General features: G+C 36.6%; 1 protein-coding gene across 2 annotated transcripts in view; it reads left to right on the top strand.

Annotated features, from left to right (window-relative positions):
* The window catches only part of Cht7 (chitinase 7), a 97816-nt gene that overhangs the window by 66367 nt on the left and 16657 nt on the right, over positions 1-14792 (top strand). For both annotated transcript variants that reach the window (XM_067792222.1, XM_067792221.1), the window contains exon 3: positions 12102-12183. In XM_067792222.1, the coding sequence (XP_067648323.1) occupies positions 12102-12183 (82 nt within the window). The remainder of the gene's footprint in view (positions 1-12101; positions 12184-14792) is intronic.

The following is a 14792-nucleotide window of genomic DNA, read 5'->3' as shown; positions in this document are numbered from 1 at the left end:
TTGTCCATGTTTCTGCACCATATAGCAGAACAGAACAGGTACTATAAGTGACTTGCAGAGCATGATTTTAGTATGCCGATAGAGGACTTTACTTTTCAATTGAATGCCTAGTCCAAAGTAGCATTTATTGGCAAGAGTGATTCTTCGCTGGATTTCAGAGCCACATACAAGCAACTTATTTTCACGCTATCAAAGGTTGCTTTGAGATGGTGAGTGTCGATTTTCTTATCGTGAGTCCTCTTCAGGATCTGCCATATCGTGAAGATCTGATCGATTGTAGATTTACCAGATCTGAAGGCGCACTCAGAAGTCGTTCGTTGGCTTTGGACGTCAGTCTTTTGCACAGTACGCTATATAGAACCTTAAAAGCGATTTTAAGCAGGCTGATTTTAAGGTAATTGGTACGGAATCAACTTTCTGGCAAATTGGACGGAGCCGGGTAGTCCATCATTACCAGGTCCCTTGTTATTCTCTCATTCAAAATATTCGGTGCCGGAACAAGTTCTCCGTCATCGGCGATTAGGTTGTGGGGTTCGTCGTCTCCCTCGCTAACTAGCAATAAAGAGAAGTTTTCCCTCTACACTCTCTGCACGTCAGATACGAGGTGTCCATTATCATTCCTGCAGGAATCCGCCTGGGTCTTGAATCTTCCATCATTCACCGGATTTTTGGTGAAATTTCCGAGCGTTGTTTTAATTAGCCAGCATCTGAAGCTTCTCGGACTCATGTCTTTCTGCTCCCAATTTTTTTTTCTAAATAGGCGGGTCTCTTCTTTTTTCGCCTCAGGATAATGCTTCATTATACCGCGGTCGTACGCAGCGCCTTTTTTCCGGGGCGTCTTGACATTTCTCATCGTATCATTTGTTTTGCGGGCTCGCTGGAAACTTATAGTGTCAGCAGCGGTGATATGCAGTGAGCGAGAAATATGCTTGCACTGCTCGGTCACATCGTAAGGGCGCAGATTGCTTTCACTAACCATCAGCTCTCTAAGCAGCATGTCGACGAGAAACTTTTCTTTTGTCACTGCGCCCACGCACAAAGCCGTGTACATATGTATCTTGGCTGCCAAAAGGTCTAAGTGCATATTTAGTTTTGTCAAGTCCACGCATACACGAAATTGGAAATATACCAGCCGTCGATCATGACGTGTTCGATTTGGTTTCGTCTTCTTCAATAAGGAAACATCCTTGGTGTACCTGGTACCGCGGCGAAGTCAATCAGCCCCAATTCGTTGATGGACGTTACATCGTGGAGGCTAAGTTTTTCGATTGTAGGGCCAAATATCCCTTCGTGGCCTACCCTGACGTTTAAGTTGCCCAGTATGATTTAACATCATGGCGCGGACAGTCTACGTATGTTTTTCTAGTTTCTACTTCTATTAGATTGATGCGTAAGCGCATATAATTTCAATATTTTAAAACTTCGCCCTAATGCGGATCGCGCTGAAACGCTCGTTCCCAGCCGTGAATGACAGTACTTGTCGGTGAAGTCTCTTGCGACCACAAAATCAATACCTTGGCTTCGAGTTGGGCATTTATTCATACTTTAGGCCAATGAAGAAGATGTCACAAGGGCCTATCGTCCTTCTGTCTTGCCCCTTCCATCGTGTTTCGTGTATGGCGGTGATGTCGGCTTTTGCCTTGACGCAAACATCAACAAACCGAAACAACTGAGAAACGGTACCTTCTTCTAAAAGAGTTTAGGAATATTATTTTGTATTTTAGTCGCCTTTTACGACAGGCATACCTATCGCGTGTGTATTCTAAGCCCCCATGTGTAAGATGTAAACCACTTTTAAATGATTTATGCATAAACGTAAGGTTAGTGAAATATTTGTTTAGTTCTCTTCTTATTATTATTTTTCATATTTATTTCATCCTCGAACACTATAAAAGCAAACAAACCAGCAATCGCCACTTAATTAACAACTATGCAATACCAGCGATTGTCTCTGACCTTGACTAACCCGATATATTCATATATATAATAATGTTTAGTTTCTTGAAAGCTTCAAGTTTGTCATATAAATCATAAAAATTAATTAACTATGGATGTACTGCATGCACGTTGTTGTACCATATTTACAAGTTAGTCTACGCATGGGCGTAACCAGCCTTGAATTTAGTGGGGAAGGAAAAAGAATTTATATTTGCTAAAATAAATTAGTTAATCAAATATATTTTTCTATGGTTATGAAACCCAGTTACTTTAGTTTTTAATATTATATATGTATATAAGTATAATTACAATTATAAACATACATACAAACAAACAAAGCGTCAAAAGTTGAAATGTCAATCAGATCAAAAATGTACCAATCAACTGATTTTCGGCCATCACCTGGATGGTTCAGCCATAGTCTCTTCATGAGAGAATTACATATGATCAAAGGTAACAAAAAGGGAGTTTTCCGCAAAATTGACAAAACCTCCCCTACACTGCACATACTTTACGCCCATTCATTTCCATTCACACTTAAGTTTAGCTGTGTATGTTAGTTAGCCGGTGGTTTTTTCTTCGAATAGTTGCGTTGTACCTGTATATAGATTGAATAATAATGCATGGCTTGCATTTTAATTATGCGTATTACTTGTTTATTACCAATACATTGACATCAACATACATACATTCATATTTTCATATAAATAGTTGTAATCATCTATAGAAATTTAACTACGAACGTGTTAACCTTTTGTAAATTAAGTAGGTACTTTCCGCTAAGTCTATGCAAATGTGCAAAAATTGTGGTGACGATTGATAGGCGGTGGGTAAGTGAACGGCGCAATGGGGGTATTCACGCATTGTAATATGCCTTACATATTGAAAGTGATTTAATTTTATTACAAGTTGAAAGTTTACTGTTGGATACATTTGTGAAGAAATTTAAAAATCATCCAAAACAACAAAAATAATATCGTAAGGTTTTGAGAGAACTTTGCAATTTTTCTCTAATATCAATAAAAAAAAAATTTTATAAAGCAGTATGAGCATGTCTCGCTAATTAAATTTAATTAAATTATTTAAATTTAATTTAAATTATTTTATTTTGTTTTATTATGTTTAATTTTTTTATATATTTCATTTTATTTGGTTTTATTGAATTCTGTTTGATTTTATTTTTTTATTTATTGTATTTTAATTTATTATTTATTTATTAGATATTTTTTTATTTTTTCAATTTATTATTTTTATTTGGTTTTATTGTATTGTATTTTATTTTATCTTATTTTATTTTATTTTATGTTATTCCATTTTGTTTTATTTGATTTCATTTTATTTTATTTTATTACATGTTTTATAGTATGTTAATTTATTTAGTTTGCTTTATTTTATTTCATTTTGGTTTATTTTATATTAATTAATTTTTTATTATTTAAATTTATTTTGGTTTATTTTATTTGATTTTATTTTATTTCATTTCATTTTATTTTATTTTGTTTTATTTTATTATATTTTTTTTCATTCTACTTTTTTTTTAATTTTATTGTATGTTAGTTTATTTAGTTTGCTTTATTTTATTTTAGTTTCTTTATTTAAATTTATTATTTTTTTTATTTATTTATTTAATATTTAAAGTCGACGACAAACTATGGTCGACTGCATAATATAAAAGATATATAAATATACAACTCAAAAGATAAACTTTAAGATATATCGAGATTTCAACAATGTTATATTACAAACAAAGATATATTAATGAACATTACACTTTAATTTCAGAATATAATAATAATAATAAGAAATATGAGCAGAAATAAGATCTTATACCGAAATCTTATACTGGCGGAATGCATCAGATTCCGCTCAGCATGATTTCGGAATGCAGTGGATTCCATTCTCCCTGTTGGAATGCAACAAGATTCGAATCAGCATGTCATGGGAATCCGGCAGTGCTAAGAGTAGTGAATGAGGATACGCCATCATAAGGCATAAAAAAGTAACATGACCTGTGTTGTTGGAATGCACCGGATTCCAATCAGCTCGATGCCTGACCCATAAGATTATACTGCCAGAATGCATACGATTCCGGTCAGTGGCTCATGAAAAAGCATGTTTTTTACGTTGTTGGAATGCACCAGATTCCAATCAACACACTATTGTCTTGTTCCATCCTTAAACGAGATATTCCTGTTTTTTGTGGAAGAAATAAAATGCCGGCAAATTAAATTAAATTAGCTTGTATCTCTTAAATTAGATAGGCAAGTATTGCATTACGTATAGTGGCAAAAGTACATTCAAGACTGATACAGCTATACAAGTCATTGTAGTGCGCGCACCAGATAAGAAGAGGATTATTTTTAGGCAAGTTTCGTCGACAAAGGGGTAAATAGAAAGGAACGTAGTGTCTGGTTACTCTAGAAGAACCGCAAAAAACAAGCGGCTGAGAAGGTCCGTAGAATCAATTTCTCCAATAATGAGCCTATGGATACCCCCAGTAAAATTCTCCGATTTTGCAGAGTGGGTAAGTTAATAAGAAGAAGTCTACTTCTGTATGGAGGAAGGTGGAGACTTGAGTCCCAATTAAGGCCGCGCAATGCAAATATCAAAAATTGCTTTTGAACTGACTCAAGACGCTTTATATGCTTTTGAGAAACAGGGGACCAGACGCATGAGCAATATTCGAGTATTGGACGAACCAGCGATGTGTAAAGAACCTTAGTGAGGTACGGATCATCGAACTGTTTAGCCCATCTTTTAACAAATCCAAGTAAACCCAACGCTTTGTTGGCAATAGATGAAATATGCATGTTAAAATTCAATTTCGGATCAAAAAGGACACCTACATCATTTGCAATAGATATACGCTCCAAAGGCGTACCATCTATTACATAAGGTTTCAATGCTGGCTTCACTCGGTGAAATGTCATATGCTTACATTTAGAGCAATTTAAAGCTAGTGAATTTGTTGTGCACCAACATTGGAACGAGTCCAAGTCGGCCTGAAGAAGATCCAAGGAACTCAAATCGGTAGGACAGTAAATGTAGCAAAATTTTACATCATCCGCATACATTATAGTATGGGAATATAATATTGTCTGTGGCTAGTCATTAATTTAAAGGGCAAAGAGCAAAGGGCCTAGATGGCTTCCCTGGGGTACGCCGGAGGAAACTCCGAACGATTCCGACAGATTGCACTTGAACAGGACTTTTTGGGTCCGGTTAGAAAGATAGCTTAATGTATTTTATATTATTTCAATTTATTTTGTTTTATTTTGTTTTCTTTGTGCAGTTATTATTTCTTATAAATCCAACCAAATAACGTACAAATACGTTACAACCAACAAAACCCTTAAAAGAAACAAATTTGAACTTCAACCTAAAAGCTTATCCACGTGCTTTATTAAACACTTTTGGTATCAGTAATAAAAATCACGCATTTGCTCATGTTTGTTCTGGCTCTTTATTTTCAACAAATCAGCAGTGTATACAGTTGTTCGAGCCCTTGCATGCACAAAAATTGTGTATATGATCAGTATGTTTGATTTTTATGTAGGTGACATATTCGCCTTGTGTTGTTGTCTGATTTCGCTCATATCAACTCTACATGTATTGACTATACTTATCCCCTCAGTCTTTATTAGTCCATACAGCTTACCAATATTACACATAACGCCTGAATTTACATTCTAAACATATCCCCCATATATCGCATACCTCTTACAAAGACTACGCTTATACTTACGCTTACTCTTATATCTGACGCTTGCATTCGGAGTTGCCCCACACCGTGAGCAAAGATATTTAAAAGAGCGAAACAAAGAATATGGAATAAATAAACCAACCAGAATGGTCTAGACATGACAAATTACTTAGATATCATTCGTATTTACATATTTCAAAATCTGTTTGCAGAATTTGTTTTATTTTTATTTTTCGTTTATTTTTTGTTAACTTACTTTGCCGCCGTCAGCTTAATTGCAATCTAACGGTTTTTTTGGCACTTGTAGCTGTCGTCGTCACTTGCCGAATGTCGCCTGCCATTCTTTGTTAATTTGCAAGTTAACCGCAAATGATGTGTGAAATGGTTTAAAGACATTCAGTTACAAAACTAACGCTGTTCTGCATATTAAATAAATTTTGTGGGTATGTTGTTATAGAAGTTGCAAAAAAAAAAATGTATGTTTAGAGTGGCCATCTGCAATATGGACTTGAGCTCAAAGCACACTCTATTACAATTGGCCTTAAGTTGCTTAGCAGCCGAGTTGAGATTCGACAAAGAATTACTCACCAATGTTTACGTGTAAATTTTTTTTATTAAAAATTCATACAAAGTTTATTTCAATCAAGTTGATTGGCTTTCCGTCATCAATATTTATGTATATTCTCATGCTCTTTGACAGCCTTTAAGATATGAATATTTTTGTTTAATATTTTCCTACGGTCTTACCATTACGTCGATCGGCAACTGGGTCAATGTCAGTTTAAGTTGTATTAAATTTTGTAGCAGAAATATTTAAGTATATATTACATGCATTAGACCGTTAACATTTTTTTTTCCTATGTTTCTTTCAAACAAGATTATAAAGATTTGAACCCACTTCGAAAAAGTGGTTATCTCTTTCTACCTTTTTGGTTCCTTTTCTCTGACTCCCCCCATCACCTCTAAGACTTTCTATTCTTCTCAATCTTCGCTCCTTCTCTCTCTACTACTTGCCTATTTATAGAAAAAGTATTTAGGTGTTCATCTAGACAAAAGGCAGATGGTGCAAATCGCACCATTAATAAATTGCGGTTGAATACCTAGATAGGTAGCCCCACCTCCCGGAAAATTATTTTACATTGCAATCTAGACAAAAGACAGCCTATGTATGTATATACAAATGATAAAAAAGAAATATTAATTTTGTTTGCTTAATGGAAATAGGTCTAAAATTTGGCGCTTTGCCGTTTTTACGGTTATGACGGTTATTGCCATCGAAGAAGTTACGCGAATCGCTTCTCCGCTCTGCTAACTGGCGCCAATTGGTATCACCAAGGGAATTTAAATCGTTTTCCACCTGGTTCTTTCATGACAGAGTTCCGATAAAAATACTTTCTTAGCCGGAGCATCATAGCATAGCCAACGCAGCCGCTGGGTTTAACGTGGGTGTGGCATCATCTGAGGAGATTTAAGCCGAGCTTCTCTGTCAATATGCTTCATGCCTTTTTCAGTTTTCCCTACTAATTGGCGGCAACGTACATTTCTTATGTCGATTCTATACGGCAGCTACAAGGCAGAAGAATTATCTAATTAAAAAAACTTTATCTAAATTTTTGATGTTGGTTTGCGCAGCACGCTACCACCACACCACGCTGGCCACATAATGATCAATAGACAGCAGAAATTCATCTCTTGTCAGCTGTTCAGAGCGTTCCTAACCACAAAGAGCTATAATTATTTATAAAAATTAACCAAATAAAGTGGATTCAATATGCTGGAGTCCTATACCAAGATAGGCCGTACTAAAATTGTGCAAAGGGCAGAGTTTTACAATCGCATCGTCCAAGGTCATTAGCAACTGCAACAAGACGCTAACTGGTGCAGCAAACTTCTCAAACAGCATGATCATATGGTTTCCTAAATCCAGGAACATTGAGAACAACGAGAAGGCAAACTATCTGGAAAACGATGTTAATGGATGCTCCTAGGGCGGTCGACATGCATCTTTCACTCACTTCATCAAGGAAACACTCAAAACAGGTTCAGTTTGGAACTAGTAATCCTCGAGCGCCTGTAGGACAACCAAACAAAAATGGCGCCAACTTACGACATGAAGAAAACAAACGGCTTGCGAAAGAAGTGAAGAAAATAAATATTAGGAATTATTGCTACAATCACGATAGACTGGCCGCTGAGTCAGTAAGTTCAAAGTGCAGGGGTTTCAGTGAGTAGGACTGCGAAGAAACAGGTACTCACTACCTCTGTGGATGTGTAGAACTACCTTAAAAACAGTTTCTAGGTCAAGAAAGCCATCTACTGTCGGAACTTAATAAAATTGCAAAATACTCTGCAAATAATATCAGGAGGTTCATCGGCCAAACAAAATTGTTCAAGCATACTTAGCGTCGATTGATTTTAAGCAGGCAACAGCAAAAAAGTGAAAGGGAAAGAACTCCAGTGCCCTAGTTGGGTCCAGGTGTTCTATAAAGTGGACAGCACTGCAACCGTTATCTCTTATTCTCTCACCCTTTGTCTCTAATCTTGACGAAAAAATTCTTTTTTACTTTAGAAGTTTAACTTCTAAAATGTGTGCGGTGCTATGTCTATTTTTTACAAAAGGGTCTAACGTACATATTTAAATATATGCAAATATATATATGTAAGTACATTTTGAAAGAAAATCATAAGAAGTCAAAACTTAATAAAAGTGAAGAAGAGGAAAATGAATTACAAATATACAAACGCTTGAATTTTCCAAAACAAAAAAAAAAAACAGAATTTACGTGTCTTAAGTGGTAAATAGGTACAAAAGTATACACCCGTGTATACGTATGTATGTTTACTTGTGCAAATGTGTATTAAAGAATAAGTGATTAGCACGATTTTTTTTTAACTACTTAAAGTAATTCATCACGTGCATTGTATTTTATTTACATACAATAAGCACATATGTACATATGGATATAAATGTGCGTATGTTTATAGACAAGTGACACCGTTAGTTTGTACATGTATTTAATTTTAACGGCGGCCACCGTGGTGTGATGGTAGCGTGCTCCGCCTACCACACCGTATGCCCTGGGTTCACACCCCGAGCAAAGCAACATCAAAATTTTAGAAATAAGGTTTTTCAATTAGAAGAAAATTTTTCTAAGCGGGGTCGCCCCTCGGCAGTGTTTGGCAAGAGCTCCGAGTGCATTTCTGCCATGAAATGCTCTCAGTAAAAACTCATCTGCCTTGCAGATGCCGTTCGGAGTCGGCATAAAACATGTAGGTCCCGTCCGGCCAATTTGTAGGGAAAATCGAGAGGAGCACGACGCAAATTGGAAGAGAAGCTCGGCTTTAGATCTCTTCGGAGGTTATCGCGCCTTACATTTATTTATTTATTTAATTTTAACGTGCATTGTTTGTATTTGACCTTTAACTATTTGAAATGTGCTTTAAAAGTTACATGGCATCAAAATGGCTTTAAATAGCTACTTGGGCGACCAGGGTCGTAGCCATTTCACCTACCTATAAAAGTGAATAATATTTTCACATAATAACAAAAGCAAAAAAGTGCCTCAGAGATTCAGAAGCTTTGCAGACAAATGCCATTTGACCTTTTTGCTGATATCTAGAGAGTTAAATGTAAGCAGCTCAGGAAATACATAAAGTACATTGATGGCTGATTCCATGTCAAATCGAATAATCACTGGATTTGATCTGCCTAAATGAATATAGATAAAAAGGGAGAAAAGGCTTTGAAGAGATTTACGAGGTATAATCGAAACAGCTGTCGCCTTGTCCGTCCTGATGTCACGTTGTTTAAATTTTCCCAAATTATTAAATACAAATTTCTTTCATCGAACTAAGCTCAGTGAGATGGTCATGGGATTGTGGTGAGGCATTCAAGAGTGTTGTCAGGGCATTTGTAGACCACACATACCCGTGGCGAATCCTGTTTACTTAGTAGGCACAGCTTTGGCGAACCCAAGTTCCTCACGGAAGGAGGGGATTGTATGACCAAAAACGTCCAATGCGCTCATATAAAATTGTTGCCCATGATGGTCGCACTAGTACCTTAATGGTGCTATTTTCCGGAATATTCAATATAAATATCCGGCAATGGACCACCAATATCGTTAAAACTCCCAAAATCCTCGGAGAGTATCCTTATAGCCACTTATAAAAAAGTGAAAAGTTTTAAGTGATAATTTTATTCCAAATTTGTTTCCATCTTCAAGTTTATTTATAAGTACGATCGATTTCAAAGTAATTGTGGAAGATATGTATAGTATACAGTCGTTTTAAGATGAGTAGATACGGAAAGAGGGAAAGTTTTAAATATATGATAGTCAATAGTTAGGCAGAACAAAGACTTCGGGGATGGCTGGTATGGGCTATGTAAAGTTGAACTCGACGGTCCTTAGAGTTATGAGAATGTGTTCATGGAGCTACTAGAGGTTTGAGTGATGACAAGCCCCCATCAAGAAATCGGATTTTTGGTTATAAAAGGACTCTGTACTCTTGAAATGTACAATAAGTTTTCAATATTATTTGCTACTTCGAGATCTGACAGCTGTGTCAATCTTAACAGCTCGAGCAATTATCTGACGAGCACAGGATGCGATCTCTTCCTACATCTATGAAATGCTAAAAGCTCTACAAGCAACCCTTACCGTCTTTTTATCTCAATCAATTTTATTGGGACGTCTTTTAAATACCCTTCCATAATTGCACCCAACGTTGGCACCTAACGTTATACACTGTAACAACAAGATGTGGATTTGAGCGCAAGAGTGCGGGTTCGGATCCCAATCCATGCAGAAAAGGCTTTGAAGAGACTTCCATGTTATAATTGAAACAGCTGTCAGCTTTATTTTGTTGTTTTAATAAAAGTATTAAAATTAATTTAAAAAGTTTTTAGCACCGGCGACTTGTGCCAAAATAGATTAAGGGCCATTTTCACTATTGTAAAGGTTTACAAGTAGGATATGTTTGCTTAATCCGCTTTCTAATACTACGCCGTTTGACATTGACTGAAGTGTCAAAACAGTGTGGAACGTGCATTTGACACTGAACGAAGTGTCAAAATTGCCGGGGTTGCTGCCACCGGTATCGCAGGCATGCAATAATTAGGAAAAAAGGCGCGGAATTTCAGATATGGGTTGCCATGTAGTTTGAAATATATATATTGAAAATATAAACATTAAGAGTTCAAACACGTAAGTCAAGTTTTTCGACCCGTTCATAATTTATCGGCGAAAAACAGTACTACAGCTACTACACACCCTACATCTTCTGCATTATTTTTTACCAGAGAAGTACAACGTTGCCATACAGCCTCCACAAAATATGAGATATAACAAGCATTATGGTCAGGTGAGCACAGCTGTGAACGAACAGCTGATACATACATATCTTACTTTGTAAACCTTTACAATGATTTATACTATCTCCAGTTAGTCTCTTATATTCGCGTCTCCGTTAAGTGCAGGGAAAAAAGTGCAAACAAAAGTCAGCTGTTTGGCTATTTTGCGTGTATTCACAATCGATTTTTGGGATTTGTTCTACAAAATATTCACAATTAACGATTTAAGTGGAGGTTGGTCACCTAGTGTTGATCAAAACGAATAAGGCCAATGAAGCTATCAGAAGAATAGCTATCTTCCAGACTGCAAGCTTCAGTTAAGTTCTAACTTTATTAAAGATGCTGAAAACGGCCCTAGGAAGTTTAAAGAGGGCAACATAGCTTTTACTTGACGTGCAATATTCCATTTATGGAAGTTAACTGTAGAGTTAATTAACGTAATTATCTTTATTTAATCTTTCGCCTACTTTAGGGGTAACCTTAAAGTATGTCTGAATAAAAGTGTGTCATTTGAATGTGTTAATTTTGACAATGCTTCTCACTTTGTAAAACAAAAAGCTCGCTAAAATTAATATAAGTTATTTTTAAAAATCATTGAATAGATAAAATTACCACACTTAGACACATAAATATGAACGTTTGATTTGTTTAAGTAATTCGTCCATTGTTTACAACAAATTTACTTATGTAATACAATACAATGCAAGAATTTCAAATACCCACCTATGAATGCGGCCTGACCTTCGATGGCAACTGGCATGACTATTTGGGTGATTAAGTGCGTGTACTCACATTTTTTTTGTAACTACAACTATACCAACACTGTCCAAATGATAAATGATTTAACACAATTTCGCAGAGCAGTTGTCGTTTTTTTGTTATTGTTGTTAGATTTAATTTGCTATAGGTGAAATGTCATAGTGAATAATTGCAATATTTGAAAGGAGTTTACCAGCTAATTTTGTTTTGCAAAATTGAAATTTTTACAAAGTTACGAAAATTGAATAATTTGTAATTAATGTAGACTATTAAACTTTTGTTATAATACTTTTAATTTGCCACCTTTTCTATAGGTTTTCATATTTTTGTTTTTTCGTTTCTTTACAGCTGCCGCCCCGGTTATTGCGAGTGGCCTTCGTGGCATGCCTGATTTTAGCGCTAATTACACAAATAGCGGATAGTGCGCAAAGTAAGTAATAAATGTGTAGTAGAAGATAATGAACGAAACCGAACTTAGACATGGACATGCTTAATGTCCAGCTCCAGAAAGATAGCTACTTAAAATAAAACTAAAAAGTTCTTACTCTACGAACAAAGTCAAATTCAGTACTGTAGCGGCAGAGGTGTGATTGTGTGAGTTTTAAATCAATCACCCTTCATTTACTTGGCTAACGAATTGTCGTATGTGTTGTTCATTTCACCATACATTTATCGCTTTACATCTGTTCAAGTAGGGAAAAAACTAAACATAGTCGGACGCCTAAATTTTAAATTTTACCCACGACTAAAAACTTAGTGGTGAACGTACATGTTTTTTTTTCAACTCGGCAACAGCATCTGCAAACTTTGTTGACCATCACTAAAAATTTGGTGGAAGTGGAGCTGAAAATTTAGTGCACTGTGCCCAACTATGCAGCTAAATAACAAAATGAAAAAGAAGGCGGATTGTGGCTATCACATATGTATGAATGGGAGGAGAAATAGAGAAAGAGCGTAAACGAACTAGAAAACTGAGAAAGCGAAAAGGGGAGTTAAGTTGAACTGTCTGGTCCGTGTCCCATATAGACTGAATGACTATAGTGTTACCAGAAGTTTGCTCAACGAACAAACTGAAAAACGCTGCCAGAACCTACGTTAGAAAATAACTCCATCCTCTTGGTAAATGCTAGAAGCTTTCAAGGACCTACGCTACTTGCTGCTTCTAGGTCTGAAGCTGTGTAACTCTTAATGACTACAGTCTTAGACTTGCGAGCGCAGGACATGAGCAGAGTACGCGATTGATCGTTTCCTCCTGCAACCCGCTCATCCTACTTTCACTGATGACGACTTATTAAAACCCATGTATCGCCGGAAGGCAGTGTTCCTTCAGAAAACTTATTATAAGCGAGCACTTTTCTCTTTTTAATGACAAGAGCAGCTTTTTTGGTTTAAGGGCGTAAGATCTGCACATGCTCTTCGATACTTTACAGTTCACGCTTAGTTTCACACCTTACCTGCTTGATCAATCATGTGCAACTCGCCGTTGTTTTAATCTCACCCAATCTGATTGGGACATCTACGGTACAGGATGCGGGGCTTGCGCCCTTTTTAGCCAGCTTACCCCCCGTTTCATTCCCTTCTATTCCCATATACCCGGTATGTAATATATATGTATATTTCTCCCTATACCGATTCCTACTAGAAGTTGCTTGCACTCTCACATTTTTCGATGTCATGCTATGAAGGTTGTCGCGGCTGTAGTTTAAGCTTTTTTCTCAGTTGCTTCTACTTCTCCTTCCGGCTGAAAAACACTACAGTGATCTGGCAGTTTCTAGGATCTGTTTGTTTTCCGGATCAGCGCAGTTACAGCAGATCCTACTAATGCAATAACTTTGGAACAATCGGTGTACAAGGGTATTGCCTTGTCTGGCCTGTTAGCGCCTTTGCACCAACCGTTTATCAAAGTTATGGCTTTAAGAACCCCATGGAAGCACAGGTACGGAATAAGGTATTCTGTTCGTCCAGTATTTGGTGACGATATACTTTTTTGCAGATAGTCTACACTCCAGCTCTTGCGAGTTGCAGTTGTTAACGCTATCTTCTTCGTCACCATGTCTGCAGGGTGAATCTGCGAAATGGCGTACAAAGCAGGCGTCGGGATTTTTCACAGGATCCCCGTTCTGCAATCCACCAAATAAGGACTCTATTTTATAGGAAAGGCTTTAAAATCGCAGTAAATATCCAATGAGATATGGGGCGACAAACGATAATTCTGGTATTCCTTTACATGCACAAACTGACGTCGAGGTCTTCTCCACCTCCCCTCCACGTTGAGCTCCTATGACAAATTACTGTCTTGAATGATTCCTAGATATTTTGAAGAATGTTTATCCTGCATGGTCATTCATCATAGCTTAGATTTAATTAAAAAGAAGCAACCATAAGTTGAAATTTTTAGGCTTCCGATTTGTAGTTACTTTGAATTTTTTCTACATATTGGCGTAACTGCGTGTTTTATGCCATCCCAAATGGCATGGAGACGTTGCCACTGTTGAGGAACACAGTTCAGTGACTGTTTGACATTTTTCTTTTTATACTCAGCTTAGCAGAGCTCACAGAGTATATTGACTTTGTTCGCATAACGGTAATCCGTAACGATATAGACTTCTATATATCAAAATGATCTGGGTGAAAAAAGAAATTCATTTAGCCATGCCCGTCCGTCCGTCTGTAAACACGATAACTTGAGTAAATTTTGAGGTATCTTGATGAAATTTGGTATGTAGGTTCCTGGGCGGTCATCTCAGATAGCTATTTAAAATGAACGAAATCTGACAACACCACGCCCACTTTTTCGATATCGGAAATTTCGAAAAACCGAAAAAGTGCGATAATTCATTACCAAAGATGGATAAAGCGATGAAACTTGGTAGCTGCGTTTACCTTATGACTCAAAATAGAAAATTAGAAAAATTTTGGACAATGGGCGTGGTACCGCCCACTTTTAAAAGAAGGTAATTTAAAAGTTTTGCAAGCTGTAATTTGGCAGTCGTTGAAGATATCATGATGAAATTTGGTAGACACGTTACTCCTATTACT

Source organism: Eurosta solidaginis, chromosome 5 (genome assembly GCF_040869045.1).
Source record: "Eurosta solidaginis isolate ZX-2024a chromosome 5, ASM4086904v1, whole genome shotgun sequence".
In the NCBI taxonomy this organism is placed as follows: Eukaryota; Metazoa; Arthropoda; class Insecta; order Diptera; family Tephritidae; genus Eurosta; species Eurosta solidaginis.
The sequence above is the reverse complement of the archived record's forward strand: the minus strand, read 5'-3'. Positions and strand labels throughout refer to the sequence as shown.